The sequence below is a fragment of the Eubalaena glacialis genome, chromosome 8 (genome assembly GCF_028564815.1).
Source record: "Eubalaena glacialis isolate mEubGla1 chromosome 8, mEubGla1.1.hap2.+ XY, whole genome shotgun sequence".
NCBI classification, from domain to species: domain Eukaryota; kingdom Metazoa; phylum Chordata; class Mammalia; order Artiodactyla; family Balaenidae; genus Eubalaena; species Eubalaena glacialis.
Window position 1 is genome coordinate 75962624 of NC_083723.1, and position 27997 is coordinate 75990620.

The following is a 27997-nucleotide window of genomic DNA, read 5'->3' on the forward strand; positions in this document are numbered from 1 at the left end:
TTTATGTTATACATTTAAAAACATTTTCCAAGAAGGATTCCAAAGGGTTCACCAGATCGATAAAGGAGCCCATGGCATGGAAAAAGTTAAGAACTCCTACATAGATCTCCCTTCTGCCCTCTATACTACCATATAGTTAAAAAGGAAATAGTTACTCCCTATCAATATTATTTAGTTTCTTGTACCTTGAAAAATTTTTTTCTTTCTTTCTTTTTTTTTTTAAATGTGACTAGCTTGTATTTTCTGGTTTTTAATTTGTTCTTTATGCTCGTGTTGCCTGGCTTATTATTGGTATGATTACCTATTCGGTTTTATTTGCATCAGCTTTATTGTTTGTCATATTTACCTAGTGGGAATATAACTAAAAATAAAGCTTCTCCCTAAGAGGGTTATGGCCCATAAGATTAATTACATCAGGGATTCCAAGGAAGATATGAAACAAGATATTTTTGTCTCAAATTTATACTTTATATATTCTGAGAAATGATTCATTTCCTCTATAGGATGAAAGTTAGGTAAGGAACTTAGAGAAATTTGGGAAGAGAGGAATAATTATCAAATTGGACCACATCAAAGTAATTTTAGGAGTTCAGATTTCGGGAGATGTAAGCAAGTTCTTATTAAAATTAAATCTCAAGATATCTTCAATTCTAAATATGTTTTAGGTATGTCTTTGCTCAGTGCTGTGGATCAATAATCTATAATTAAATGTTATCAAGTACCTAATTACTCACATGTCTTCTCATATGCCAGTTATACAGGTATTGCTCCCTCAGACAAAATTCTATTTAAGAGAGTTTTAATTTAGGAATTTCTAACATCTCATATTCCATAATTGCAGTTGGTTGATTTTTTTAAAAAATTGTTGATGTTTTATGCTTTGAGTTTCTGTTTTCTGCTTCTGCTCTTGTCTTACTTTGAAATGAGAGTACCTGATTAGGCCTTTAAAATGATTTTTACAGTTTTGTTGAATTTGAGCACTTTTTCTAGATACCAAAATTCATTTTTATGTGGTGTAGCTCCTCAGGGCACCATTATATGTAGTTAGGGCCAAAATGTCAACAGAATCTGCTTGGTTTAAAAAAATTATTCTAGGGTATTTAATTGGTACACATTTAAAAATGTATAAATATGGCTGCCTATACTGGTCTCAGCTCTACTTCTGGAAAGGATTTTAGCAAGTGTGTAATTGGAATATAGTCATACACATGCAGAAGTATATTTGCATTTAGCCAACAACAAGGTAAGACCACTTTTATAGAGATTTCAGAGTGAGGAAATACGATCATTGGAAAAACTAGGTAGAAACAAAATAAGTGGAGAAAAACATGTTGGTGTAGCTGGTTTATGTCTTCTTTTTTTTTATGTTTCTTAGGGCAGAATCTTTTTGGGGAGCTTGATTTTTGAAAAGCAAATAAAAATGAGAATTAAAGCAGCCTATCAAGATGGAACAGTTATTGCTCAGGCTGAGTATGGCAGTGTGGATATAGGGGAAGAGGTGGCTAAGAAAGGATTTGCAGAAAAATGCAAACTTACTTCCAGCACTGACATCTGTGAGGAAAAAAAATCGGATCCTGGTCAGCTTGTCCTCAGGAACCTCAAAAGCCCCATTCCTTTGTGGGAGCATAGATCAAACCAGTCACCCTTCATCAGGCCAAAGAACCGCTTAAGTGGGAGGCTGTCTCTTGACTTGAAGAGTGAAAATGATGCAGGAAATCATGTGGCACTTCCAAAGTAAGACTACGTTGGGATTTTTAGTCTTAACTAATTTCTGATTTATGGTGTAAGCCCTTGTCATAGTAGAAGTCAAGGCTTATGTTTTTGGAGTCCTCAACTATGTCAGTGATTCTGAGGGATGATACTGATTACTTCTGTTTTTCTCAAGCAGGTATTCCTCTCCTCTTTAGCAGGAGTATTTTAATTAAAAGCCATTTTGAAAGAAAAATCATTCCTGAATTTTTTGAAGTTCACATACCAACTCTTCATTCCAACTCTTTCGAATACATTTATTAAAAATAAAAATCTACCCCTAAATCTAAATGATTCAGCCGAGAGCCAGAATTTCAGATAAACTTGAAGTTTTTCCTTTGGCTTTAAGAGTATTTTAATGAGTTTTAGGGAATTGCCTTCCCTTTTTAACAAAAGAGAGGCTCTTTGTTCTTCCTGTGAAAATTTACTGTGATAGATTATTACAAAAGGTGTTCACTTTTTAGATAATTTTGAATTATAAACTTGAAGCAAAAAGCCAGGTTTGATGTTTACCAAACCATTCTTATACTTCTGTATCATGATCTAGGCCATGATGCCATGTCTTGGGTAATATAGCTGTTTTTTGGGACCTTATCAGTGCTCTAGGAACTAAACTGTCAGATGGAGTGGGGGTGATGGGGAGGAGGGATTGGAAGAAACTGATACAGAAATGCTTTTTACTGTATTTCCTGGAGTTGATATTGCTATGAAGAAGTTGGAATATGTATTCTTTGAGATTTGGAGGCATTGTTTTTGAAGTGTTTCTTCAGTTATAAAATCTAGTTTGCATTAAAAATATTTTTTAATGTTGAACTAGGTAAAGGTTTTAGATTAGTTTCCAAAATTAACTTTAAGATATATCATGCTAAAAAAAAACCCAAGAGAATTTTAGGGTTTGATCTCTCTGTAACACTTACACAATTTGTTTTTTACAATGAGTGAATTTGTTTTTAATAGGGAAAATTTGGCTGTTGGTGGCTTTAATTTAGGGTCGAATGTCAGCCTGGCAAAAATTAAGCAGGACCAGAAACTGATTGAAGAAAATGAAAAGCTTAAAACAGAGAAGGCGGTTCTTCTTGAAAGGTATAAGGCATTAGAATTGAAAGTAGAACAGACTGTCCAGGAGCTGCAGGTATGGTATGTTCAATGGTGTAAGGTAAAGCATGACGAACTGGGAAATCCTTATATTCATTTGCTCTTATTTGTTTGTTTAATTCTCTGTCTCCTTTCCTTTCCTTCCCTTCATCTCCCCACTCTTTATTCTCTCCTTTCTTTATATTTGTTTATAGATTTTTTTCTTATGCTACAAACTAATCATCTTTGGATTTCATTGGATGTTTGAGAGATTAATAATTTCTCAGTTACATTTCCTCTTACGTTCTTTAAAATTTTTAACTATGGAAATTTTCGAACATTTTATTTATTTATTTAATCTATTATTTATTTTTGGCTGCGTTGGGTCTTTGTTGCTGTGTGCGGGCTTTCCCTAGTTGCGACGAGCGGGGGCTACTCTTCGTTGTGGTGCGCAGGCTTCTCATTGAGGTGGCTTCTCCTGTTGAGGAGCACAGGCTCTAGGCACGGAGGCTTCAGTAGTTGTGGCTCGCGGGCCCTAGAGCGCAGGCTGAGTAGTTGTGGTGCACGGGCTTAGTTGCTCTGTGGCATGTGGGATCTTCCCGGACCAGGGATCGAACCCGTGTCCCCTGCATTGGCAGGCAGATTCTCAACCACTGCGCCACCAGGGAAGCCCCCTCAAACATTTTAAAAAGAGAGAATTGAATAATTAATACTTACGTATCCATCACCCAGTTTTTACAATTATTAAATACACAGCAGTCTTTTTTAAAATCTATACCTCCTGAGTAATTTTAAAACAAATCCCATTCATAATATTTTAATGTATGTGCTTTTGTATGTATCTCTAATAGAAAAGAACTTCAAAAAAGACATAACCATAATACTATTATACTTAAAAATTAACAATAATTCCTTAATATCATTTAATATCCAGTCAGTGTTCAGGTTTCCCATATTGTTCCATGAATGTCCTTTTACGGTTGGTTTCTTCTAATCAGAATTCCTGTTAGGCCCATACATTGCATTTTGGTTGATAGATCTCTTAAATTGCTTAATCTGCATCCTTGTGTTGCTTAACAGGCTCGTGTATCTCCATGTGTTTCCTTTTATGGTAGTTAGTTCTCAAGGTTTGCTCAGATTCGGGGCAGTTTTTTTCCCCCCAAGAATACTGTGTGGTTTTCAAATGTGTAGCTTTTTCTGATACTAAATATGTTATCCCAATACTATTTTCCAATTCTCTAACACCAACTGGATGTCCTACAATTCATTTTTGATACTAAATACCAGGAGTTATCTCAGACTCCACAGGGTAAGGACTCAGTCCCTCAAGATTTAGCCCAGTTCAGGTACCAGCCACAAATCACATCCCAGGCTACCCACACTTCTGTCTGGCTGAGTATAAATTTGAGGGTTCCTATGATCCCACCCCCACCCCCTGCCCTCAATTCAGTAATTCTCTAAAACAACTCACAGGACTCAGGGAAATGCTATGCTTATGGTTACAGTTTTATTATAAAGGATAAAACTCAGGAACAGCCAAGTAGAAGGAAGAGATGCATAGGGGAAGTTATGAAGGGGGTGGAGATGGGGTAAGGGGTGGGGTGTCTCTGGGCCTGCCACTCCCCCAGCACATGGATTTGTTCACCAGTCTGGAAGCTCCCCCAAAGCTCATCATTCTGAATTTTTAAATTTTTTTCTGAGTTTTTTTTAAATCAAGGTTTTATTACATAGGCCTGGTTAAGTCATTGACCATTGGTGATTGAACTCAATCTCCAGCCCCTAGATTCATATGTGACATTCTTCAGGGAACTCTGACTCATAAATCCATAAATCGTGGGTTTTATCCATTATAACTATCCTTTAGCCAGGAACATTTTGCTAAGTGCATTTCAGAGATACGGTCTCTTCCTCTTAGAAAACAGTCTGTTTTCTTTTTAGAGGTTTAGTTGACAAGGAAATTAGACTAGTTACCTGCCTTTTATTTTCTCTATGGGTGTCCTGGTGCCCTTCCATGAAGAGAGTAAATGGATTATAGGCCAACTGCTTTACCTGTTGGAGATATAAAGCCTTTCTTTCAACCCTGGAAAGTTCCTTGGTATCTCTTTCTGGCCTATCCTCTCTTCCTCCCACTCAGGGCAACCATTCTTCTGATTTATATATAACCACAGTTTCGTTTTCCTGGTCCTGTACTTCATATAAATGGAATAATCCTCTGATACGTATTCTATTATGTTTGGCTTCATTCACTTAAAGAATAATGTCTGTGAGATATATTGAGGTTGTGTTTATCAGTAGTTTGTTCATTTTTATTGCAAAGTAGTGTTCCATTCTATCAATATACCACAGTTTATTTACTCATTTTCCTATTCATGGGCATTTAGGTTGCTTTCAGTTTTTGGCCATTATAAATAAAGCCACTGTGAATATTCTTCTACAGGTCTTTTTGTGGATATATGGATTCACGTATTTTGGATTATATTCTTTCCTCAGCCATATCTAGTCTACTGATAAGCCCATCAAAAGCATTTTTCATTTCTGTCTACAGTGTTTTTGATTTCTGGCATGTTTTGTTTGTTTCTTTCTTAGAATTTCCATCTCTCTGCTTACATTGCCTGTATGTTCTTGCATGCTGTCTACTTTATCTGTTAGAGCCCTTAGCATATTTATCGTACCATGTTTGAAATTTCTGGTATGATAATCCCAGTATTCCTGCCAGATCTGAATTTGATGCTGATGTTTGCTTTGTCTCTTCCAACTGTGTTTTTGTCTTTTAACATGTCTTACAAATTTTTTTTTTTTTTTGATAGCCAGGCATGATGTATTTGGTGAAAGGAACTGCTATAAATAGGAATTTAGTAAATATGATGATTAGGTGTGGGGGAAGGAGAAGCGTTTTATAGTCTAAAAAGACTAAGAAGGTCTTTTAGTGAGCCTGTGCCTCCAGACTGTGAATTTCACACTTGCATCTAGATTTCTCCCCCACTCCCTTTAGAAAGGACAGGATGGCTAGAGTGGGTTGGATTTGGGTATTTCCCTTCCCCCAGGTTAATTAGGCTTGGATAAAATCCTAGCAGGTAGGCTCTGTTTAAATGGTTTCCCCTGAGGGCAGATCTTGTTAAGTACAGAATGTTCTAACATATTTCAAAATGGTTCCTTTTCCCCTCCTCCTGCTGGAAGCTTGAGGGGATTTACTGTGAGAACCTGCTGGAGATCCAGGAGGTAAAACTCACAAAAATGTGGGGGCATCCTGATGATGGGGTCCCCCTGGTGTTTTTAACTTTCAGTTGTTCATACTGAGCCTCTAGCAGTACGTCAGTTACAGTTGTGGCTTCCCTACTCCAGACTTCTTCCCTGGGCGGTGGGGATTGCTGCTCCAGAAAGTTTTGAGTTTCCTTTATTAGCCTGTCTTGTCTTTCCAGTTGTGCCTTGTGACCTTACCTCTGTGACAAATCTAAGAAGAAATATTGATTTTTCAGTTTGCTCAACTTTTTACTAGTTAGGATGGACTGGTGACTTTTCTTCTTACGTGCTGGACTGGAAACTGGAAGTCCTTAACATTTTTCAAGAACTAATTTTTGCTTCTGTTGATTTTTTTTTCTTTATTGTTTGTCTCTATTCTACTTTATTGTTTTCTTTACTTATTGTTATTATTTCCTTCCTTCAGGTTGTTCTTCTAGCTTCTGTAGATGGAAATTTGTATCATTGTTTTATTTTTTATTCATATTATTGTTTTTAATCTTTTGTTTTTTTATAATGTTTAAAGATTTCCCTTTAAGCATCACTTTACTTTTAGTCCACAAATTTTGATATTTTTTTTATTATTTAATCAAACATTTAAAAACTTCCCGTTATTATTATTTTTTTTAATCATGAGCTATTTAGAAGTGTGTTGCCTAATTTCCACATATTTGGAGATTTCCCCCCAATATATTTTTGTTACTGATATTTTATTTTCTTAGCATCAGAGAGCATACTCAGTATGGTTTTAGTCCTTTTACATTTATTGATATTTGTTTTATTATCCAGCATATTGTTTGTCCTTGGAAATGTTCTGTATGCTTTTAAAAATTATGTGTATTCTACAGTTGTGTGGTGGAGTGTTTTATAAATGTTAGTTAGGTCGAATTGGTTGATGGTATTGTGGTTTTATATATTTCTTCCTTTTGTTCAGTCAGGTTTTACTTTGTGGTTTTGAAGCTTTGTTATTAGGTGCATTCACATTTAGAATTGTTGTGTCTTCTTGATGAATTAATTCATTTGTCTTTATGAAATATCCCAGTTTATTGCTGGGAATGCTCCTTGTACTGAAGTCCACATAGCCTGATATTAATATAGCAATGTTTGCCTTGTATATAGTTTCCATCCTTCAGTTTTTATCTGTCTCTTTATATCTAATAAGTGTTTCTAATAAGCAGCATATGGTTGAGTCTAAGCTGTTTTCATCCAGATTGATAATCTCACATCTTTTAATTGGAGTGTTTAGCTAATTTTCATTTAATGTAATTATTAATGTGGTTGGGTTTAAGTTTGGCATCTTTTCTATTTGTTTTATTTGTTGTTTGTCTTAAAAACCATACTAATTATTTGTCATCTGAGCTCCGGTTTTTTTTTTTTACAGGTGGATTAACAATAAGTTTAAGACAGTTGAGAAATAAACTGAGTTGACATTTCTTTTAGATTTAAATGATTCTTCAGAATTTTATAGTTCTCATCCACATGTATTTCATTAGCAATTTGTACTAAAAATTTGCTTTTATGGAGTCTTTGTAAAGCATTAAACACATTTTCAAAGATTCAACAACTTTTTATTTTCCCACTTCTGTTTCTTAGATTTATGTAATTTTTGGAGTAATTATCATAGCAATTACAGTGGATATAAACAGATTTAAGAACAAACATAACTGCTTCTTCATGGTCATCCTCCTCAGCAAATGGGAGCAGAAGGGCATGAGCATTCCCAAATGTAACTTACTATTAATCAGCATTCAGTATTGGCTCTCTTTTTATTTAACTGAAGCATTGGAGAGAATGTGAACACCAGAGAGCACGTTGTTTAAATACTGAGTAAAAGTTGTGTGTTTAACTATGTAATACCTGGTTTGTAGTATAATTGGAATAAAATTGCTAAGTCTTTATCCATATTACTGCACTATACATTATTTTGAATAATTATATTAGACATATTGTTAAGGTACCACTCAGAATCAAGGAGTTTAATCTAGCTTGGGTCAAGGAAATGATGTTTTTGATTCTTTTATAATGCAGAATGACATCAGACTTCATCAGAAAACAAATTGTCATTGATTATCATTTGGTTTTTAAGGGGATCTTTTATTTTTCTTTTTAAAATCTAAGTATTAAGACATATAATATGTGAAATTTTGTTTTTATTTGGTTTCTTATTAGAATGCAATATAAGAGTGTCTCATCTGTGTGAAGGCAGAAGACTGGAATAGTTTATCTTTTTCAGATCCTAGCTAGCAGGGAAATCAGTGTTTGTTGTCCTGTCGCCTAACATTTTTTAGCCTTTAAAATTTTAATTACGCCTAAAAATCATTTAAATAACAGTAGAAATACAGTTTCCTATTTCGGTCTAACTAAGATGTATTTGTTCTTTGCTTCAGCAAGAGAAAGCAACTACCATGGATTTGACTAAACATTTAGAAAGTACTCTGAAGACTTGTGTAGGTACCAGAATGAAAAATCTGGCAGCTAAGGTTGAAATATTGAAAGAAATTAGGTAGGTAAAAGCATATTTTTAAGAAGGATAGTTTAAAACAAATGCTAATTAGTTGGTGCTTTGTTTTGTATGCCTGCCATTTTTGCTTTGTAACTTAATCTTTGTATTTTTATTACTTTAAAGAAGGAAACTAAAAATAGTTACTCCTGAGACAAATTTTATATTGTTTTTGTTAGTGTTCTGTTGTCACTATGTGGCATGATAGTGTCCTAAAGTCATCTATGAGAATGAAATTAAAAAGTCAACACAACTTCTTAGTGGTAGTTTGATGAGAAACTACTATGTCCTCTTGTTTTGCTTGGGGTTATTTTCAGTCCTATACTGAAACTATAGATTTCAGTAATCTAAATTAATTATACTCCGTCTAAAGAAAGAAGAAAGTAGTCTTCATGGAGTTAGAAGAAAAGTGATCTTCATGGAGTCAGAAGAAATTGGTTAGCAAGTTTTGTACAGAGTTTATTCAGCATATCTCAGACTCTATATATGAATTATGTAGGTATTTTACTTTATAGAGGATTGCTTTATTATTGGTTAGGGATAATTTTTCACCCTTTTCTGGAATGTGGAAAAAATAGTTCTCAAAACAACCTAGTTCTCTTTTTGTGCTATACATACAACTTAAACCAGTAATTCATTTTCTCATGTACTTTGAAACACTAAGAAGATGTTGCCCTGAATTAATCCTGCACATTCATCTTTTGTCCAGTGGGAATTTATATTCTGCAGTATAAATCCATCAATCGGTATCTGGTTTATAAGTTTCTAAATAGTTTGAGTAAATTAAGTCTCTCTAGAGCTTAATCAACTTTTAATGCACAACCAAAAATTCAAGTGACTACACTTGCAAAGCTGTGAGATAGACTTTGGACCAAAACAGTTCAAAATATTTTAACCCATATTTGAGGAAATAATGTGCTGTTAGAATGGTGGCAGTCTAACTGGAAGCTAGAAAAAAGAAAATGATGGGCCTTGTTGGTTTTGCTATTTGGTCTTTCTCATTGTTTTTTTTTTGGATATTTTAAAAAACTCTGCAAATGCTAGTCTGCTTATTAAGGTACAAGGACTATGTGCCTGTCATCTTGGTAAGCAAGATTGGCTTAAGTATAAAATTTTACAGAATTATTTATAAATCTAATTTAATATCGTTTAAAATCTGCAGACTTTTGAAGTTGTCTTCTTATATAAAGCTTTTTGGAAAAGATATTTAAGTTTTTTTCTCAATCAATTATGTTTTTAATTAAAAGTTTGTATCAAAGTTGTTTATGATTTTATATGATTTTAAAAAGTACCTCTTCATAGCCAGTGTTGTAAATAGTAACTCTAGACCATTCGTATTTAAGTGTAATTTTTTTTCTCACAACACCTTAAAAATTTCTTGATCTTTTCCTTTTTGCTGTTTTAATAGATGTGTCAATATCAATGTTCATTTTGGAAATGACCTTTCAGATGCTATACAAGTGTTGTATGAAGACTGCTTTACTATCCCAGCTTCTTTGAATGAATTAGAGATAATTTGGGCAGAATACTGTCTGGCTCAGGAGAAGATTCAAACTTGTCAGAATGTGGTGGGTTAAGAATTTTTCTCTATGATGATTTTTATCTGTTGAACATAAGGAGATAATGTCTTTCAAGAAAGCAGAAGGACTGCAGATATTGTAATGATACTTTATGTGAAATCTTTAACTTTTACAGTATCTTCATATTACTAATTTGATTTCTTTTGTTGCCTTGTAAGAAAGGTAGGATAGATAAGTAGTGACTGTGGAAAAAGGGTTAATTAACAAAATCTTTCCCCCTTTTGCGTGAGAATTTACCTCTCTCTGTTCCCTTGGTAATTTGATGAAATGATATTTCAGTCATGTTACTGGCAACGTTGTTTAGGTAAAAATAAAACCCCTGATAGGTAAATTGTATCTGGACTGGGAGGAACTGTAAACTACAAATACTTGCAACTGGGCATACCCCTTGAGGGACCCTGGCAGCTATACCTATAAGAGATGGTGGCTTTTGAGGGACATGAGGCTTGTAAGCCAGAGTGGCTCCCACAACTGCTAATGTGGATCTTTTTTTAAATTTTTTTATTTATTTATTTTTGGCTGTGTTGGGTCTTCGTTTCTGTGCGAGGGCTTTCTCCAGTTGCGGCGAGCGGGGGCCACTCTTCATCGCGGTGCGCAGGCCTCTCACTGTCGCGGCCTCTCCCGTTGCGGAGCACAGGCTCCAGATGCGCAGGCTCAGTAGTTGTGGCTCACGGGCCTAGCCGCTCTGCGGCATGTGGGATCTTCCTGGACCAGGGCACGAACCCGTGTCCCCTGCATTGGCAGGCAGATTCCTAACCACTGCGCCACCAGGGAAGCCCGTTAATGTGGATCTTGTCTTCTGGTCTGAGTGGCGTGTTTTATGCTGCATTATAGGACTCTGCCTTACTGTTAAATGCTATCTAAGCCATCCATATGTGGGTAGGGGAGGGATATGATGAATGGAATATTTCATGTGACTTCTTCACTAGTGTAGGTAAAAATATATTTATTTCCTCTTGGAATTTTCTTTAGTTTATTATATTGAGCTGAATGGAACTCCCTGTTTTTCATATAAAGATATTTGGTACAACAATCATAGCTTTCCATAGTACCTATGAGCCCTAAACTTGTGTTTGGAGTTGTCCTATCTTAAGTATCGGTGGTTTCTGCCTCTGGGGATTGTACCCTGAAAGTCTTATTCCCTATTCATTCTAGGTTGGCCAGTTGGCAGCCTAACTGGCTCTGAATGAGAAAAGTAAACAGAAAGACTAAGCCTTTGAAAATGCCAGGAATGTTTAATTTGGATAAGGGATTCGATTTGGGTTATTTTACATATTAGACCTTTACTGGTCACTTCTGATTATGGAAGAAAAAAAAGTGACAGAAGTAATAATTTTTGAATCTGTTTGAAACACAGGCAGTGTTATAGATACTTTATAAACTTTTTCGTACACTAACTTTTAAAAATGGGCACTTTTGCTCCTCAGGAAACTGAGGCCCACAGGGTTTAAGGAAATTGTTCAAGATTACGTAGTTCTAAATGTTAATATGGAATTTGAACCCAGGTATGTCTGATTGCAAAGTGTATTCTAGTTCCATTTAAACCATACTGCCAGTATTAAAATACTTCATCATGTACTTTCATGTAGTAAGATGAAAAGATGAAAAAGGACTGCTTTTTAATTTTTGTTTTGTTTTGTTTTTGTCATTTGAGCATAGGAAAGTGATTTATCACAGGGAGGGAGAGGGCTTAGTATATACCTAGGACTTGGTATTCTAGTAGAACAAATGTGATTTTTTTTTTTTTGAAGCAATTTATTTCCACTACTGCTGATGTTTCAGGACTTACTTTTAGGCTTTATTGCCCTAAAGTTCATTTGACAGACTGAAGAGTAGATTATTGGATAAATAGAGAGTCATAATTGTCCCTCAGATAAAGTTGTAATTTTATTTCCCTTCTTGTACTTAATTTGGGTCTTAGTATTGTTATTTTCATTTATGTATTTCGCACAGTTCCTTAACTTGATTGCCATGTGTACTTTTTTTTTTTTTAATAAATTTACTTATTTATTTATTTTTGGCTGCGTTGGGTCTTCATTGCTGCTAGCGGGCTTTCTCTAGTTGCGGTGAGCAGGGGCTACTCTTCGTTGCCGTGTGCGGGCTTCTCATTATGGTGGTTTCTCTTGTTGCGGAGCACGGACTCTAGGCACACGGGCTTCAGTAGTTGTTGCACGTGGGCTCAGTAGTTGTGGCGCATGGGCTTAGTTGCTCCGCGGCATGTGGGACCTTCCTAGACCAGGGATCGAACCTGTGTCCCCTGCATTGGCAGGCGGATTCTTAACCACTGTGCCACCAAGGAAGCCCGCCAGGTGTATTTTTGATGAAAGAGATTCTTTTTTTTGTCTTTATAATTAGTTATATAATGGTCTGGTTGAGCTTACACAAAAAAGAGTATTCTAACATTCAGGCTTTTAAGTGTATGTGCCAGACACTGTTACAGGTAGTAGACACATGCATTTGTTTAAGACGTGGTCCTATCCCTCTATCTACCTTGGGTATTGGCGGGATATATAAATAGATAGTTTTAATATAGTTTGGTAAGTACTATAACAGAGGTAATGCACAGCGTTCTTGGATATCTCTCATATCTATTTCCAAACATAGCCTTTTGGGTGAATTGGAGGTTTTATCATGGTGGAGATTAACTGAATCTTGAAAGATAAGTAGATGAAGGAATTGAGGGTGGGCTGAGAGTAGGAAGGAGACAGTGTGTAATTAGCCATAGACACTTGTATAATTTTCTTAAGAAAAGCAAAAATTTTATTGTTGCAGAAATAATGGGAAAAGATGAAGATTAACAGAGCAGAATTGTTGAACGTAAATCTTATTTCTAATTAAGGGAGAGAAAACTCTTTGTCAGTTTGGTGATCTAAGGAGACAGGTGTTTGTCTGAAATGTTACTATGTTTGGAGAACGTAATGTTAAATTTTACTAACTTTAAGAGATCAGTTTTTTTCATAGAGGTCAGTGTGTAAAAAAAACACCTGATATATTAATGATGGTTATTCTTTTTTTCCTTCCTCCAGAATGAAGGGAATATTTTGATAGCCAAAAGAAATGAAGTACAACAGAAGCTGTACATGGCAGTAGAAGTTTTTATTCTGGAAGTTGATGAGTTACCTCTTAATAAACGCTTGAAAACATTACAGGTTGGAATTTTAAAAGATATTAAATATACAGTAAAATATGTTTGTCATTTGAGAGGTGAAATTAGCATTTACCTTTAGACTTCAGATAGTACTGATGGCTGCAAAAGTTTTTCTTTGATAAATCCTAGTTTCTTTTTAATGGTGTTAAAATTTTATATTGATATATTTAATGTGTTTATGTATGTATATGTATTTATCCTGCAAACAAGGTAAAATGATCAGGCACGTCAGGCTTGCTAGAGCAGCATTCTTTGGGAAAACTCACAGAGACAGGAGCAGTAGCAGGCAGGTGAGTCCCTGTTACCCACTGCATTCTAGCAGAAAATCTAGTAAAACCGTATGTTAGAGTTAGGGAGAGGGATCCTGATCCTTGAATTACAGGGTTTTTAAGATCTGTGATAGGGGATGGAGTACAGTAGCTGTATGATGTTGTGGAACCTTGTCTTTAGTCCTATCCTGTCAGCTCAGAAATGACTAATTTGGAGTGAATGAGTGTGACAATGTTGTCATTCCAACTATTAACATAGTCTTTCTACTTATTCATATCTTTTATTATGTTTTTTAATGATGTTTAAAATTTTTCTCCATAGAGCCTCATGCATTTTCTTCATTTAACTCCAAGACATTTATACTTTTGATTGCTTTTGTGAATGTTATCTTATTTTCCATTTCCTAGTTATTTTTGATGGTGTAGAGGGATACTATTGATTTTTATATATTGATGTCTCTCTGGCAACTCTGCTGAACTCTCTTTTAGTTTTTGTCAGTTGATACTCTGAGCTTTCTGTGTGGTCATATCATTTGAACACAATAACCCTCTTCTACTCCTTCTACCTTTTATGTATCTTAGAATTTTTACTGTTTTTGTCAGTATCTTTAATACCAAGTTGAATAATAGCTGTCTTGTTTTATACTGTAGGGAATAAGCTTGCTGGAGAATTGGAGAAAAGGATATTCAGGGACATCTGGGCACTGTCTCTGTTTGTCCACCTAGATGAAGGTGTAGTTTTCGTATTACTGTGTATGGTTCAGGAGCCATTGGAGCCCTGGTTTGAAACATTTTCTTAAATGGAATTGCATAAATAGTATAGGTTATTCCAGAATGGTGAAGTGAGCTTTTCATATAAAAGGATAGTGATGAAAGAATTCACCTGTCTGCATTGCAGCTTCTACTTTACCCTGTAAAGGTTTATTTCTTCTCATTAACTGTTAGAAAACAGAGGTAAAGGATCAGCAAACAAGGTCATTTTTAAAGCTCTTTTCTTTTTAAAGTTTAATCTTAAAAGAAGTTTTGCCAAATCTGGTTTGTCTCTCTTTCTACTATTCCCCTCGGTCACCAGTTTATTCTTTTTTTAAAATTTTTCCTGGAGTATAGTTGATTTACAATGTTGTGTTAGTTTCAGGTGTACAGCAAAGTGAATAAGTTACATATATACACTCTCTTTTAGATTCTTTTCCCATGTAGGCCATTGCAGAGTATTGAGTAGAGTTACCTGTGCTGTACAGTAGGTTCTTATGAGTTATCTATCTTATATATAGTAGTGTGTATATGTCCCCCTACCCGGAATCATATTTTTCTACATCTGTAACTCTATTTCTGTTTTGTAGATAAGTTCATTTGTACCCTTTTTTTAGATTCCACATATAAACGATATCATATGATATTTGTCTTTCTCTGTCTGACTTCACGCAGTATGACAATCGCTAGGTCCATCCATGTTGCTGCAGATGGCATTATTTCATTCTTTTTTATGGCTGAGTAATATTCCACTGTATATATGTACCACATCTTCTTTATCCATTCCTCTGTTGATGGATGTTTAGGTTGCTTCCATGTCCTGGCTATTGTAACAGTGCTACAGTGAACATTACGGTGCATGTATCTTTTTGAATTATGGTTTTCTCCAGAGCTACATGTAAATGAATGAAATTTGAACACTCCCTAACACCATACACAAAAATAAACTCAAAATGGATTGAAGACCTAAATGTAAGGCTGGATACTATAAACCTCTTAGAGGAAAACATAGGCAGAACACTTTTTGACATAAATCACAGCAAGATCTTTTTCAATTCACCTCCTAGAGTAATGAAAATAAAAACAAAAATAAACAAATGGGACCTAACTAAATTTAAAAGCTTTTGCACAGCAAAGGAAACCATAAACAAAATGAAAAGACAACTTACAGAATGGGAGAAAATATTTGCAAATAAAACAACTGACAAGGGATTAATCTCCAAAATATACAAATGGCTCACGCAGCTCAATATCAATAAAACAAACAACCCAGTCAAAAAACGGGCGGAAGATCTAAATAGACCTTTCTCCAAAGAAGACACACAGATGGCTAAAAAGCACATGAAAAGATTCTCAACATCACTAATTATTAGAGAAATACAGATCAAAACTACAATGAGATATCACCTCACACTGGTCAGAATGGCCATCATCAAAAAGTCTACAAATAATACATGCTGGAGAGGGTGTGGAGAAAAGGGAACCCACTTGCTCTGTTGGTGGGAATGTAAATTGGTACAGCCACTATGGAGAACAGTATGGAGGTTCCTTATAAAACTAAAAATAGAGTTACCATGTGATCCAGCAGTCCCACTCCTGGGCACCAGATTATTCTTTAAGCTTCTCTTTAGTTTGCTGAAAAATAGTTTGATTTTTATTTATATTCTTCAAGTAAATACTTAAGAAATATAACTTATACTTTGATAATGAGGGTCAAAGAAGTGAAATGTCATGATTTTGATTTCCTCAGCATTTATTGAGATTTTTTTTGTGGCCTACAATACACGGTTAATTTTTCATGACTGTTCCTTTTAAGTTCAAAAAGAAAGTATATTCTAGGTTTTCTTTGTGTGCAGTTTCTGACCTATAGCTATTATTTTAAGCTTTAATCTTCTGTATCTTTGCTTAGTTTTTTTATCTGATCAGTTTATCAGTTTGGGGATATTTTTATTATATATTCTAGTTAAAATATTGTTATATATTCTGGTTCTTTAAATTGTTCAAAATATTTCATTGCTGTATTGTTGAGTGTTAATGAATTTGTGATTGTTATGTATTTTAAACTGTTATGTAACATTATTTTTCCCTTAAGGTGTTTTGGGATAAAATTTTATTTTTGTTTTCTTTTAAAATTCTTATCCCACCTGTCTTTCTGGTTAATATTTGCTTTATATATGTTTTCTTTTTTTTTCCCTTTATTTTAAATGTCTCTCTTAGACAAGACACTAACAGATCATTTTTAAAAAGAATCCAACGTATAAGTCTGCCTTTTGATCGGTAGCTTGATTTATATATTTATAATTACTGTTTTATTAGAACTTATTTCTGTGATTATTTTTGTGTTTCTGTTTATCATGGTTTCTTTTTTTTCTCCCTTTTTTTTCACCTTCTACCCCTGATATCTTAGAACATTTTCACTTGCCTCTGGTGTGTCTTTTTGTCTGTCTGTATCTCCCTCCCATGAATCTAACAACCACAATTGTTGTCTAGGATTTGACTCACAGATTATTACAGATATTGTATATGATATCTCAAGTAACAGACTTTAGAGTTATTTTCCCACTCTTATTTATTTTGTAAATTATTGGATATCTTTTGGTTTACTCTGTATTGGAATACTTTCTTTGAGAGTACTTTCAAGGAGGGCTTTGAGTGGTTGACTTTGTGAGGTATTAAATGTCTCAGGATATTGTATTTAAACAATTTAAATATTTAAACAATTGCTTACATTTAAGCTCTTTAAACAATTGTTTAGTGAGCTACAAAATATTAGGTCCATTTTCTCTTCAGACCTTTGACAATAATAATCCATTGTTTTCTTATTTCAGTAGTTGTTGATATGAGTCTGATTTTTGTTCTTCTGTTACCTTTTTTCCTCCTGGAGCTTGAACATTTTCTCTTGACTTATTTCCTAAATTGCACTGAAACATATATAAGTTTAGATTTAATCTGAGGCAATTCAGTTTGAGGTTTTTCTTTAACTCTAGGAAATATTTGATAATTATTTCTTAAAATACTGTCCCCCCCCACTCCCTCCCACCTCATTTACATTTTCTTTCTTTCTGAGACTTCTGTTAGATGGATGTTTAAACTTCTGTTCTTTACGTATTTTAATTGTTCACTCATTTTTTTCTATCTTTTTATCCCTTTCTGTGTCTTTTTGGGAGGATCCTTGACTTAACCACCTAGTCACTAATTGGTTCTTTTGCTGTATTTCTTCTGCCACTTAACCAATCCCTTGTGTTCTTTATTTCAAAGATTATTTCTTTCATACTTAATAATTTCAGTTGGATATTATTCATAGCTACTTGGTTTTGCTTTATATTTCCAATATTCTTTCTTTCTTTGAGAATATTTGTTATGTTTATTTTGAGGTCTTACTATTATCTAGGTGACTGATTTTGCTTCCTTTTTATAAGGTGGCTTAGTTTATTATATTTCTTTCAGAGTGCTTGTATTATTCACACATTTCATCCTCCCCTGTACTTCCCCTCAGGACCTCATATTCTCTTGAAGAATTATAAGCTGCCTTAGTGTGCTGTTGTATACATATGTGATAGTGTGGTAATGGGACCTAGGGAGGGGTGAAAGCTTGGACCATAACTTCTGAGACTTCAGATGGGTTTAGGGAATAGGATGGGGTTGTTACTCAGAACTTCTAGGGTTGCAGTCTGGGCTCAACTACTTCCTATTGGCTTTTCTTCTAGATGATCTTACTCTTCAGAGGACCTCCCAGTCCTGGGAGGAAAAGAGCCACTGCTCTTTTCCAGGGACTGCCACCGTTGGGTGTAAATGCTACCAGGTATTCAGGGCAAAAGGGAAGAAAAGAGAGTGCTTGGCCAATTCTTTTGTATTGGTTATCAATTTTTGCCTCATCTAGGTTCCTATACTGTACTTGTATAAATCTATTGCCTCTTGCTTGTGCTGCTGCCTTCCTGCCCAGTGTGAGGGAGAAAGAAGGGCATATGAAGACATTTCTTTTCCCACAGGATATTCTCTGCTGTGGTACAGGCCTTCTCCCACTTGCTATGACCGTATTCATTCAGTGCTAAGCACCAGCCATCCTCTCTTTTTCCAAGGGTTTGTCAGAGTTTTGTGATAAAAATTTCTGCGATCTATTAAGTTTTCCTCTTGTCTCTGTGACATTTCTAGAGTCTGATTCCTAGAGAGAGCCATCAAGCTCTTTTGTCTCTTCTAGTCCTTTCTAAAAATGCTTTTAAGTGCATACACACACACATATATATATGCTTAATGTCTTTCCTTAATTGGAATTATTTGAATATTTTGGTGTGTTTATTTTTGCTTAGCAGTAGCTCTTAGAAACTTCCATATCAGGACAAAATAGTAGTGATTCTTACGTAAAGTCAGAGAAAAGAGGATAATTTCTACTTGATTAAAAACCTAAGAATATAAAACCTTCTATTTATAACCTTAATGAACGTTTTACTCTTACAGTCCAAATAAATCACCTTATAGGTAGTTTTATGCTTTTATGTCTAATTATTCTAAGTTTTATTTATAAAATGCTCCAAGATAGGGATTCAACATACTACTTTTCTGTCTCTCAGATTCTAATATGGTGCTTGAATCCTAATATAAAGTTAATAAACTTTAATAAACAGAAGTATCTCTCTGCAGGATTTGTCAGTCTCCTTAGAAGCAGTATATGGACAGGCCACAGAAGGGACAAACTCTGAAGAAACACTGAAGAAATTTTATGACTGGAAGTGTAATAAAAGAGACGAGCTCACCAGTGTTAGAAGTGAAACAGAGGTTTCTCTACAACATCTTGTAACGTGGTTTCAGAGTACCTTAAAGGTAACAAGAGCTGTTGCCGAGTGGTGTCATAGCATAAACCAGGGAATATGTATTTTTAAATTGTCCACATGTAATTTACTTCTTTCTGAGAGAGGGAGGGAGGGAGAGAGAGATAAAAAGGAGAAAAAATATTAATGAGAATATGAATGAGAATGCTGGGATAGAAAGTGAGGGATTTACATATTTACATTCTCTGTTTAGGACACATATGAAAACAACTTCAATCAAGTTACAGGTGTAAGATAATATCAGTGGAATTTATTACAAGTGTAGTGTATATTTTACAGCTATAGTGTAGAGATAAGGGTATGTGCTTTGAGGGTAGTGGAGCTTTCCTCTTTTTGGTTTCTTTTTTAGCAAGACATATGTGTTTTAACATTAGTTGGCTAACTAGCCATGATTACAATGTTGTTTAGCAGTGTAAGTCTTTTAAGTTTTAGTTATCTTAAATATCCTAAAGATATCTAAAATAAATGGGGAATATTAGTCTCATTTGATATTAGATATTAGAAAAGGTATCTTGTATGTCTTTTTTTTTTGTTTTAGTTCTCAATTATTATTGTGAAAACACCATGTAATTTTCTAAAAGGCTTGGAGGCATGTGGCTTTGTGTAATGTACTCAGAACCCTAATTAAATTTTGGCCTAATTTTGTTATTGATTCTGTGTTCTTCTGTCTGCTTTACATCCTCCTGAGCAAAGGGAAAGACACCTATAGTGTCATTTATCTCTCTGTGTGAATGATTTCCAAATATGCAGTTCTAGCTTTGGGGGAAAAAAAATCTTTAATCTCCTGCTACTTCTAGAACTCTTCATTTTTGGTACTTTTTATGGATACATTAATGTAACTAAGTTATTTGTCTTATTTTGTTATTGATCATAATTGTCTTTCCATTTAGGTTAATTATCTGTTATCCTTTTCTTTCATTTCCATATCCGTTTCCCAAATCTAGACCTCCATAAACACAAATCTGAACCTCTGAAAGCTGAGTGACTGCTTCTGACATTTATGTTCTGTATTATAGTTTGGGTCCCTGATGTCATTCTATTTAACACCTTATTATAAAGTCTGTTTCCTGATAGAAAGTACCTTAGTTTTCCTAATGAGATGGAAACTATCAGGGTTTAATTTTTAACTTTGAATCTTCATATTCCTTAATGCTAGTGGGTCATCATTAAGTACCAGGTATAATCATACCCCTTCTTTGTATAAACGCTGATATTGTCTGCCCACTACCTGTCAGATTTAAACTTGCTCCCTGAGCAGTCAAGGTTCTTTACCAGTTTTTAGTCAGACTGCCTCTTTTACTATTCCCCCAAAACATCTTGGTCTTGTCCCTGTTTTTTCTCATAATTTTCCTCTGTATTGTCCTCTCATCTCTGTTAATCACTAATTACCTTAACAAAAATCTGTGTTTTCTTTAGGCATGTGAGGTGTGTATACCTTTTCTTTCCGGTGCATAAGTTTTGTGAGGGTAGTACTTTATGTTTCTTGTGTTTATTTCCCCCTCGTTGCCCAGTACATAGGTTAATGCTCTGCTCCAGGTATAAGGACACAATACTAATTGAAATAATTAAATGAGATACTTCATGTTTTTTATTTTTGCAAACGAGGCCTTTGATCTATCTGTGGAAGAATCACTGACTTCTGAAGACACAATTGGTAATATTGATGAAATCCTAGAGAAGACTGAGTCAAGTGTCTGCAAAGAGCTGGACATATCTCTGATTGTGAGTACTGATATTCTTTATTACTGCTTCCTTTGAAGCAAAGTGGTTTCCTTACTAGGTAGAGAGTGTTAAGACTAGTCTTAGCTTTCCTCGTAAAGGCCTATTTGAGATAGTAACACTGTCAAGTTCTAATCCAAATACAGTGCGAAGTCTTATTCTTCCACAGGGTGGTATTTTGATTTTAGTAGGATATTTCACATGAAAAAAAAATCTAATGTTTAATTCTAGGAAAACAACTCTTTTTTTTTTTTTAATTAATTAATTAATTTATTTTTGGCTGCGTTGGGTCTACGTTTCTGTGCGCGGGCTTTCTCCAGCTGCGGCAAGCGGGGGCCACTCCTCATCGCGGTGCGCGGGCCTCTCACTGTCGCGGCCTCTCTTGTTGCGGAGCACAGGCTCCAGACGCGCAGGCTCAGTAGCTGTGGCGCACGGGCCCAGCCGCTCCGCGGCATGTGGGATCCTCCCAGACCAGGGCACGAACCCGTGTCCCCTGCATTGGCAGGCAGACCCTCAACCACTGTGCCACCAGGGAAGCCCCGAAAACAACTCTTAATCTGAGTGTATCAGCTTTCTTTAGCACTTGATTCTTGAGTCCATCATACCCAATGACTGTAAGTGTAAGATAAGACTCTTTAGAGTTTGTGAAAACTTGAAATAAAATCTGAGAGAGCTCTTGGAAGTGGATACACACGTTTGATTAGTAGCTCCCTTTCCCTACTGTGTATACTCTCTTTTGCTGTGTAAAGTTAAAAATTAGTGTATTTTGTAATGTTAATATTGCTCACTGGAACTCTTAACCAGTTTTTCAGGCTGCTTACCAAAGCCTCATTGGTTATGTTCTTTATTTTGCTTGTTTCTCTTTACCTTTTGTGATTTTATAAAGATTGGCATTAAAAAATACACATTACTATATTTCCCTATTGTCAAATTGTCCTTATTTAGATGGTTTTGTCAGGCTTGATTTTAGAAGTGGTTGTTAACAGATATCTAAAAATAAAGTGTTGAAGTTCTATATATTGTTTAGTTCTTACATTTAGCATAACAGTATCCCTGATTTCCTTTAACACTCTACTTCAGAGAGTTTTAAGTATAATAGCATTATGGGAATAACATTTCCCATATGAACATCTTTGACATCAATCTCTCTTCTCCCTAGAAAAATATCTATGTTTAAGAAATATTTTGAAATAGATATAGAAGTTCGTTAAGGGTATCATTTTAAAGTGTATCCATTGTTATCGAAGGTTTTAACTATTTTGTATTCCTTTGTATATAAATCTGTGTGTATGATTTCATTTAGGAGCAAGGTGATGCAGACAAGGAGATCACTTTAAATACATATAGTCAAGTAGTACAAAAGATCCGTTCAGAGGAAAGGCTTATTGCCACAGTACAATCCAAGTACAAGGACAGTGTTGAGGTTGGATTATGCTTTATATTATTGGTCTTATATACTGATGCTTTGAAATTTTTAATACTTAAACTTTTCTCAAGTAGTTTAATACCCAGTGTGTAGATAAATTATTTACTATTGCTAGAAAAACACTATAGCCATTGTTAGCTGGTATATAATTAAATTCATCCTATAGTGGAAATGGCATTTCACTGATATAAATATATTGAGATTTTTTTATTGTCTTAAATCTTTGATTTTCTTATGTCCTTTAAAACATAACTTTTATCATTTTCTTTTTGCCTATACAAGTTTACAGTAGAAAACTTGCTATATACAGAAAGAGAAGAAATAAAAACATTGATTATAGTCCCCTTTGCTTAAGAGATACTCACTGCTAGTTTCAGAGTATTTCCTTTGTGAATGGTGACTTATATATATGTATGAATATTATGTGCACTGCATCATTTTGTAAACTGTTTTGAAAATGTTTTCTTCATTTAATTGTGTATTATGAACATTTGCCCATGTGATTAATAATTCTTGTATACTGTCATTTTGAGTGACTAAAACATCATCTCTTGCATAGATGTACAGTGTTATTTAACCTTTCATCTATCAGATGTTAAGGTTACTTCCATTTTTTTTACCATACATAACACTGTACATAATCTTTGTACATAATTTTGTGTGTGTGTTTCCTCAAATAGAGTCCTGAAAATTGTTAATTACTAAGTCAAAAGGAATGAACATTCTTAAAACTTGATACATATTGTCAAACTACTTTTGGGAAGGGTAATTTCAATTTACATCCTCACTAGAAATTCAATTTGCATTTTCTGTAGCAAAGTGTGTCTCACTGTGTGTCTCAGCTTGAAATATTTTTTCCCTTTGCTTCTTTGATTGCTAGAATGATACTCTTCTAAATAGATATGTGGATAATTAAGAAATCAGTGGGTAGAATTGTCTTGTTGAAAATTGAAGAATTTCTTATTTCAATCTAAACTCAGTAAATACTAGTTGAATCTTAATAGAGAATTAATGAGTGGTCAGAAAGCGACTGTTCGATTAATATTGTTGTCTGTGTGTTGAAAATATAACAACTCTTTCTCTCACTTAGTTTAAGAAACAGATTATTGAATGTTTAAATAAGAGCCCCAATGTGGATCACTTGCTGTCCATTAAAAAGACACTGAAAAGCTTAAAGGCTCGACTGAGATGGAAATTGGTTGAAAAGAATAATTTGGAAGAAGTAAGGAACAGTTGGTTCTTACTGAACTCTGTGTGTACCTCATTTTATTTATGTGTAAGAGTAATGCATAAATACACTCTTTAAAATTATTCACATTTTGTTTTATTTTTCCCTTCTGTGTTTGTGTTTAAATAAAATTACTACGTTAATAGTGTAAACATTTTCCCATGTCATGAAATGTTTTTAAAAAACTTTTTACATGGTTGCCTTGGTTGTTAGTAAGATAAGCATTTTCGAATAATTTAAAAAACTGTTGCCATGGACTGTTATAATATCTATTAAAAACAAGCCTACTGCATGCTGCGAGGTGATGGGGTACTCCCCCAAAGGCAGAATTTTGTCGTAAAGATCAGGATGTCTTTTGTTATCTCTCTTTTTAATGGCTGGACATACTATTTCTTGCAAATAGTTTAAGTTGTTTTCATATTATAATAGAACTGGAAGAATTAGGACACTTTAAACTGGACTAAACCTCCTTCTTTAGGCTTGAAACTTTGTGAATAAACTGGCATTCTTTGTTTCCTTGAACAAAGAATTTACTTATCAAAGGGATTTACATTATATCTTAATCCAACTTGAGTTAGCTTTCTTCCTCATTGGAGCATTTAAGCATGGAGTGGAGCTAATTTAATAGTTTAAAATTTTTCTAGTTTTATCCTATTCTGGGCTGTGGGAAATGGGGTCTTTTTTAGTTTAATTTTTTAACTTTTATAGAAACATCTAACTTTGAAAACATGTACCTTTTAAGGAGGCTTGTTAATTATCTTAGAGTTTTATGGAGTCTTTGTGAGTTCTACATTGTCTTTCCTGTAGTAGACATGCCACATGTTTACTAATTTTTTAAAAATCAAATCTTACATAGGAAAAGGTTCCAGGGAGTTTAATTGTATTCTGGTTCCTATTCTTGACATATACTTTATGGTGGCAGTTGGTCATCTTAGAGAAAATGTACAGCAAATTAAGAGATAACAAAAATCTATGTAATTAATTTTATGACTTTATTTTTATAATTCCTTTTTGTAGGTTTTGGAAAAGTCAGGATTAGAATAAACTAATAAATATTAGTTCGACAAGCGTTAATGAGAGATTGTTATGTGCTAGGTATAGAAGGATACATAGAAATCAGAGTGATTTGCTGTAGAAGTTGCATTAATTCTTACTAGGAAGAGTTGTTTTGAGTCTACTTTCATAAGTCTGTAAGGTCACTTTTTTCTTTCTGATTAAAGTCCGATGACCATGATGGATCTGAGATTGAGGAAATAAAACAAGAAATAACTCAATTGCGGAATAGTGTCTTTCAGGAAATTTATCATGAGCGGGAGGAATATGTAAGTATTTGATTCTTTGAAATTTTGAATTAGTTTTTACTGTAAAAATTGAATTCAAATATCCATTTTTATGAAGTGTACTGTAATCAAAAGATCAGAGATTATATTGGCATAGTTAAGTTGGTATAGTAATGTTTGTGAGTTTAGAAATTAATTTCTGATGACAAAATAATTCATAACCATTGTGCCAAATGTGAAAATTACAGAAAAGTATAAGGAAGAAGAAACATCATCTGTAATGTTCTCACTCAGTGGTAACAGTAGTATAATCACACTTAACTTTTGAGTTAACTTCCTTTTAGTTTTCTTTCTGCTTGTTTTTACAAGAATTGAGATTATAACAGACACTTTTGCATATTGCTTGTTTTCTGTTGAAGATAAAGCCTAAAGATTTTTTCCTTTATTAAAATCTGTATGAACATCATTTTAGCTTAAAACTGCAATGAAAACATTAATAGGGCATCATAATTTAGTTGAAGAATATAACAAAATAAAACTACAGGGTTGGGGGAAAGTTCTACCATGAATTTTTGTGACTGTGGAAGAGTCAGTCAGCATATTTTGTCTTTAAAATGGAGAGGATATTGTATTTTATGTTTCAGGGATGTTATGGGAAAGAAGTAAGATAAGAAACAATGCCTCTGAAAAATAAAAATACTATGAAAATAATAGGCATTTTAAGTGTTATGCATTATTTAGCAAACTTATCTGTGTGTGCTTCATTGTTCACCTTATGAACCTTGGATAAAATAGCTATCTCCCAGGAACGTGATAAGTATCTAGAAGTTTTACTTAATAAACATGTGATAAGTGACTTTTCTAAGGATCCTCAATTTACACATTTGCTTCAAAGTAGCTTTTGTAGAGCTACATGTTTATTTTTCCTTTCAAGGCTTTTATGATTTTTTTCTTCCTAAAATGAAATAGCCATTATTTAAAACTGTTAACTGTGTTCTATTTTGTTCTGTGTTTGTACTGTGTTCCATTTTGAGAAATAGTGACAATTTTATGACTCAAATTGGTTTTTCATCACACTTTTTCATTTTAGCTTGTGAGTGAGTATGGACTTTGACCTTAGGCAAGGTTTTGTGCCTGTATATGTATATTAAGCTTAAAATTGGTAATTAAGTTTTTCTTCTGTTAGTAAGATGGTAATTTAGAACCAAATGACTCTTGGTTTTCGTTTAATATTTCTTGTAGTAGAAGGCAAAATCAGTGATTATATATTTTATGAGGTTATATATATTATTAGATTATATATCTTGTTAGATACATAATAAGGGAGATACCAACATGTCACAATTGAATATATATTGATCTATAATAAAAATATTTTTTAAATTTAGGAGAAGCTGAATAGCTTGGTACAGAAATGGTTCCCTGAGCTTCCTCTACTTCATCCTGAAATAGGATTACTTAAGTACATGGTAAGCTTTGTTTCCTCTGAGAATTACTATTCTGCAGAGTGTTGAAAAGTGATGACGTTAAAATTATGTGTTAGTGTTAAATTTATAATATCCTTACTTTATGAAAATGTTCCTGAGGAATGGTTTTTAGGTATTATTAGAACTTTTCTCAAGACTGTCTTTAATACTTGCATACTATATGTATATCAATTTGCATGTTTTTAATTTTTATATCAATTTTTATATCAATTTGCATGTTTTTCTTTGTTTTCTCTTTTCCTCATACCCACTCAATACATTGCATGGCACTTATTTGAATTACAGGTGTTTATTTTTTGAAGTGATGAAGCAGTTTTAACTTCTGTTCCAGGTTAGAATAAAAGCAGGACACTGATAGTCATGAGGAATTTAAACAGAATTTATCTTTTAAGTTAAAGCAGGCAGGATTCAAAGCCTGGGAGATCAGTGTGTTAGAAGGACTCTGTGGAGCAGGATTGGTAAACTTCGGCTCTCAGAGCAGAATGTGTTAGCTCTGTGTTTTATATTGTCTGCTAGGGATGAGGGACTAGATGAGATGTTTATTCTTTTTTTTTTTTTTTTTTAATTTATTTATTTTTGGCAGCATTGGGTCTTCATTGCTACGCGTGGGGCTTTCTCTAGTTGCGGCGAGCGGGGGCTACTCTTTGTTGCGGTGCGGGGGCGTCTCATTGCGGTGGCTTCTCTTGTTGCGGAGCACGGGCTCTAGGCATGCGGGCTTCAGTAGTTGTGGCACGTGGGCTGAGTTGCTCTGCGGCATGTGGGATCTTCCCAGACCAGGGCTGGAACCCGTGTCCCCTGCATTGGCAGGCGGATTCTTAACCACTGCGCCACAAGGGAAGCCCAAGATGTGTATTCTTTAAGATTGTCATTAAGTCCATGATAATAGCTTAAATACAGTACCTAAAGGGATGTTCACATAGACTTGTGAACTCATAAATATGTAAGATTAATAAGTCCCATAAATTGTTAAAGCAATTACTGTATAATCTTTTCAGACTAAACTTTAAAATAATGTAGTGTTTTTCTTGCAATTATTTAACTCTTGCTTAGAGACTCTCTCTTATAGGATGGGTGAGTGAATATGTGGTGCCATATAGGACTTGAAAATTAATTTTAAAAATATGCTAATCTGTTTTATTGTGGAAGATTATAAAAGGTTCGAATTGTGGCTTATGGATGCCTTTAATTATTTTAAGATGTTTTCCTGTGATGTATCCTTAGGAAACCCCTGTAGATTATGTATTGTGGATTACTTAAATATGCTGACAACACTTAAAAAAAAAAACCAGAAAATAATTTCACAACCTCTCTTACTAAAACTATACCACAGTAAAACTCAGCTTGATTTAAAATGTTGATAGTCGTGTTTTAGTGCAAAAAAGTTATTCCTTTTAAAAAGTAGCAGAAATACCTAGTAGAGTTAAATTATTTAAAAGCCATTTTCACTTTTGAGGATTCCACTTCAGAGGCAGGGGTGTTAGAGTTCACAGTAGTCATAATTTTTAGACATCTCATTCCCATTGTACAGTCTCCTTTTTATTTGTCATCATTTTAATATTTTTTAGGAAACACATGAAGTTTTCCAAGTAAACATCAGGGTCCCTTGGAAGCACGTCTGGTTCATCCCAGTCATCTTCAGAATCTGTTAGAGAGCTGTTGCAAGGATTAAATGTATGGTCATTACATTTTGGGTGGGAGTTCAAGAGCCAGGAAATAGAAAAAAT

General features: G+C 34.3%; 1 protein-coding gene across 2 annotated transcripts in view; it reads left to right on the forward strand.

The window, feature by feature from the left end:
* Nucleotides 1-27997, forward strand: part of STK31 (serine/threonine kinase 31) — a 92523-nt gene that overhangs the window by 15497 nt on the left and 49029 nt on the right. For both annotated transcript variants that reach the window (XM_061197836.1, XM_061197837.1), the window contains exons 6-16: nucleotides 1376-1734; nucleotides 2707-2881; nucleotides 8448-8563; nucleotides 9969-10128; nucleotides 13167-13289; nucleotides 18946-19125; nucleotides 20739-20855; nucleotides 22156-22275; nucleotides 23369-23500; nucleotides 24727-24828; nucleotides 26175-26255. In XM_061197836.1, coding sequence (XP_061053819.1) covers nucleotides 1376-1734; nucleotides 2707-2881; nucleotides 8448-8563; nucleotides 9969-10128; nucleotides 13167-13289; nucleotides 18946-19125; nucleotides 20739-20855; nucleotides 22156-22275; nucleotides 23369-23500; nucleotides 24727-24828; nucleotides 26175-26255 — 1665 coding nt within the window. The remainder of the gene's footprint in view (nucleotides 1-1375; nucleotides 1735-2706; nucleotides 2882-8447; nucleotides 8564-9968; nucleotides 10129-13166; nucleotides 13290-18945; nucleotides 19126-20738; nucleotides 20856-22155; nucleotides 22276-23368; nucleotides 23501-24726; nucleotides 24829-26174; nucleotides 26256-27997) is intronic.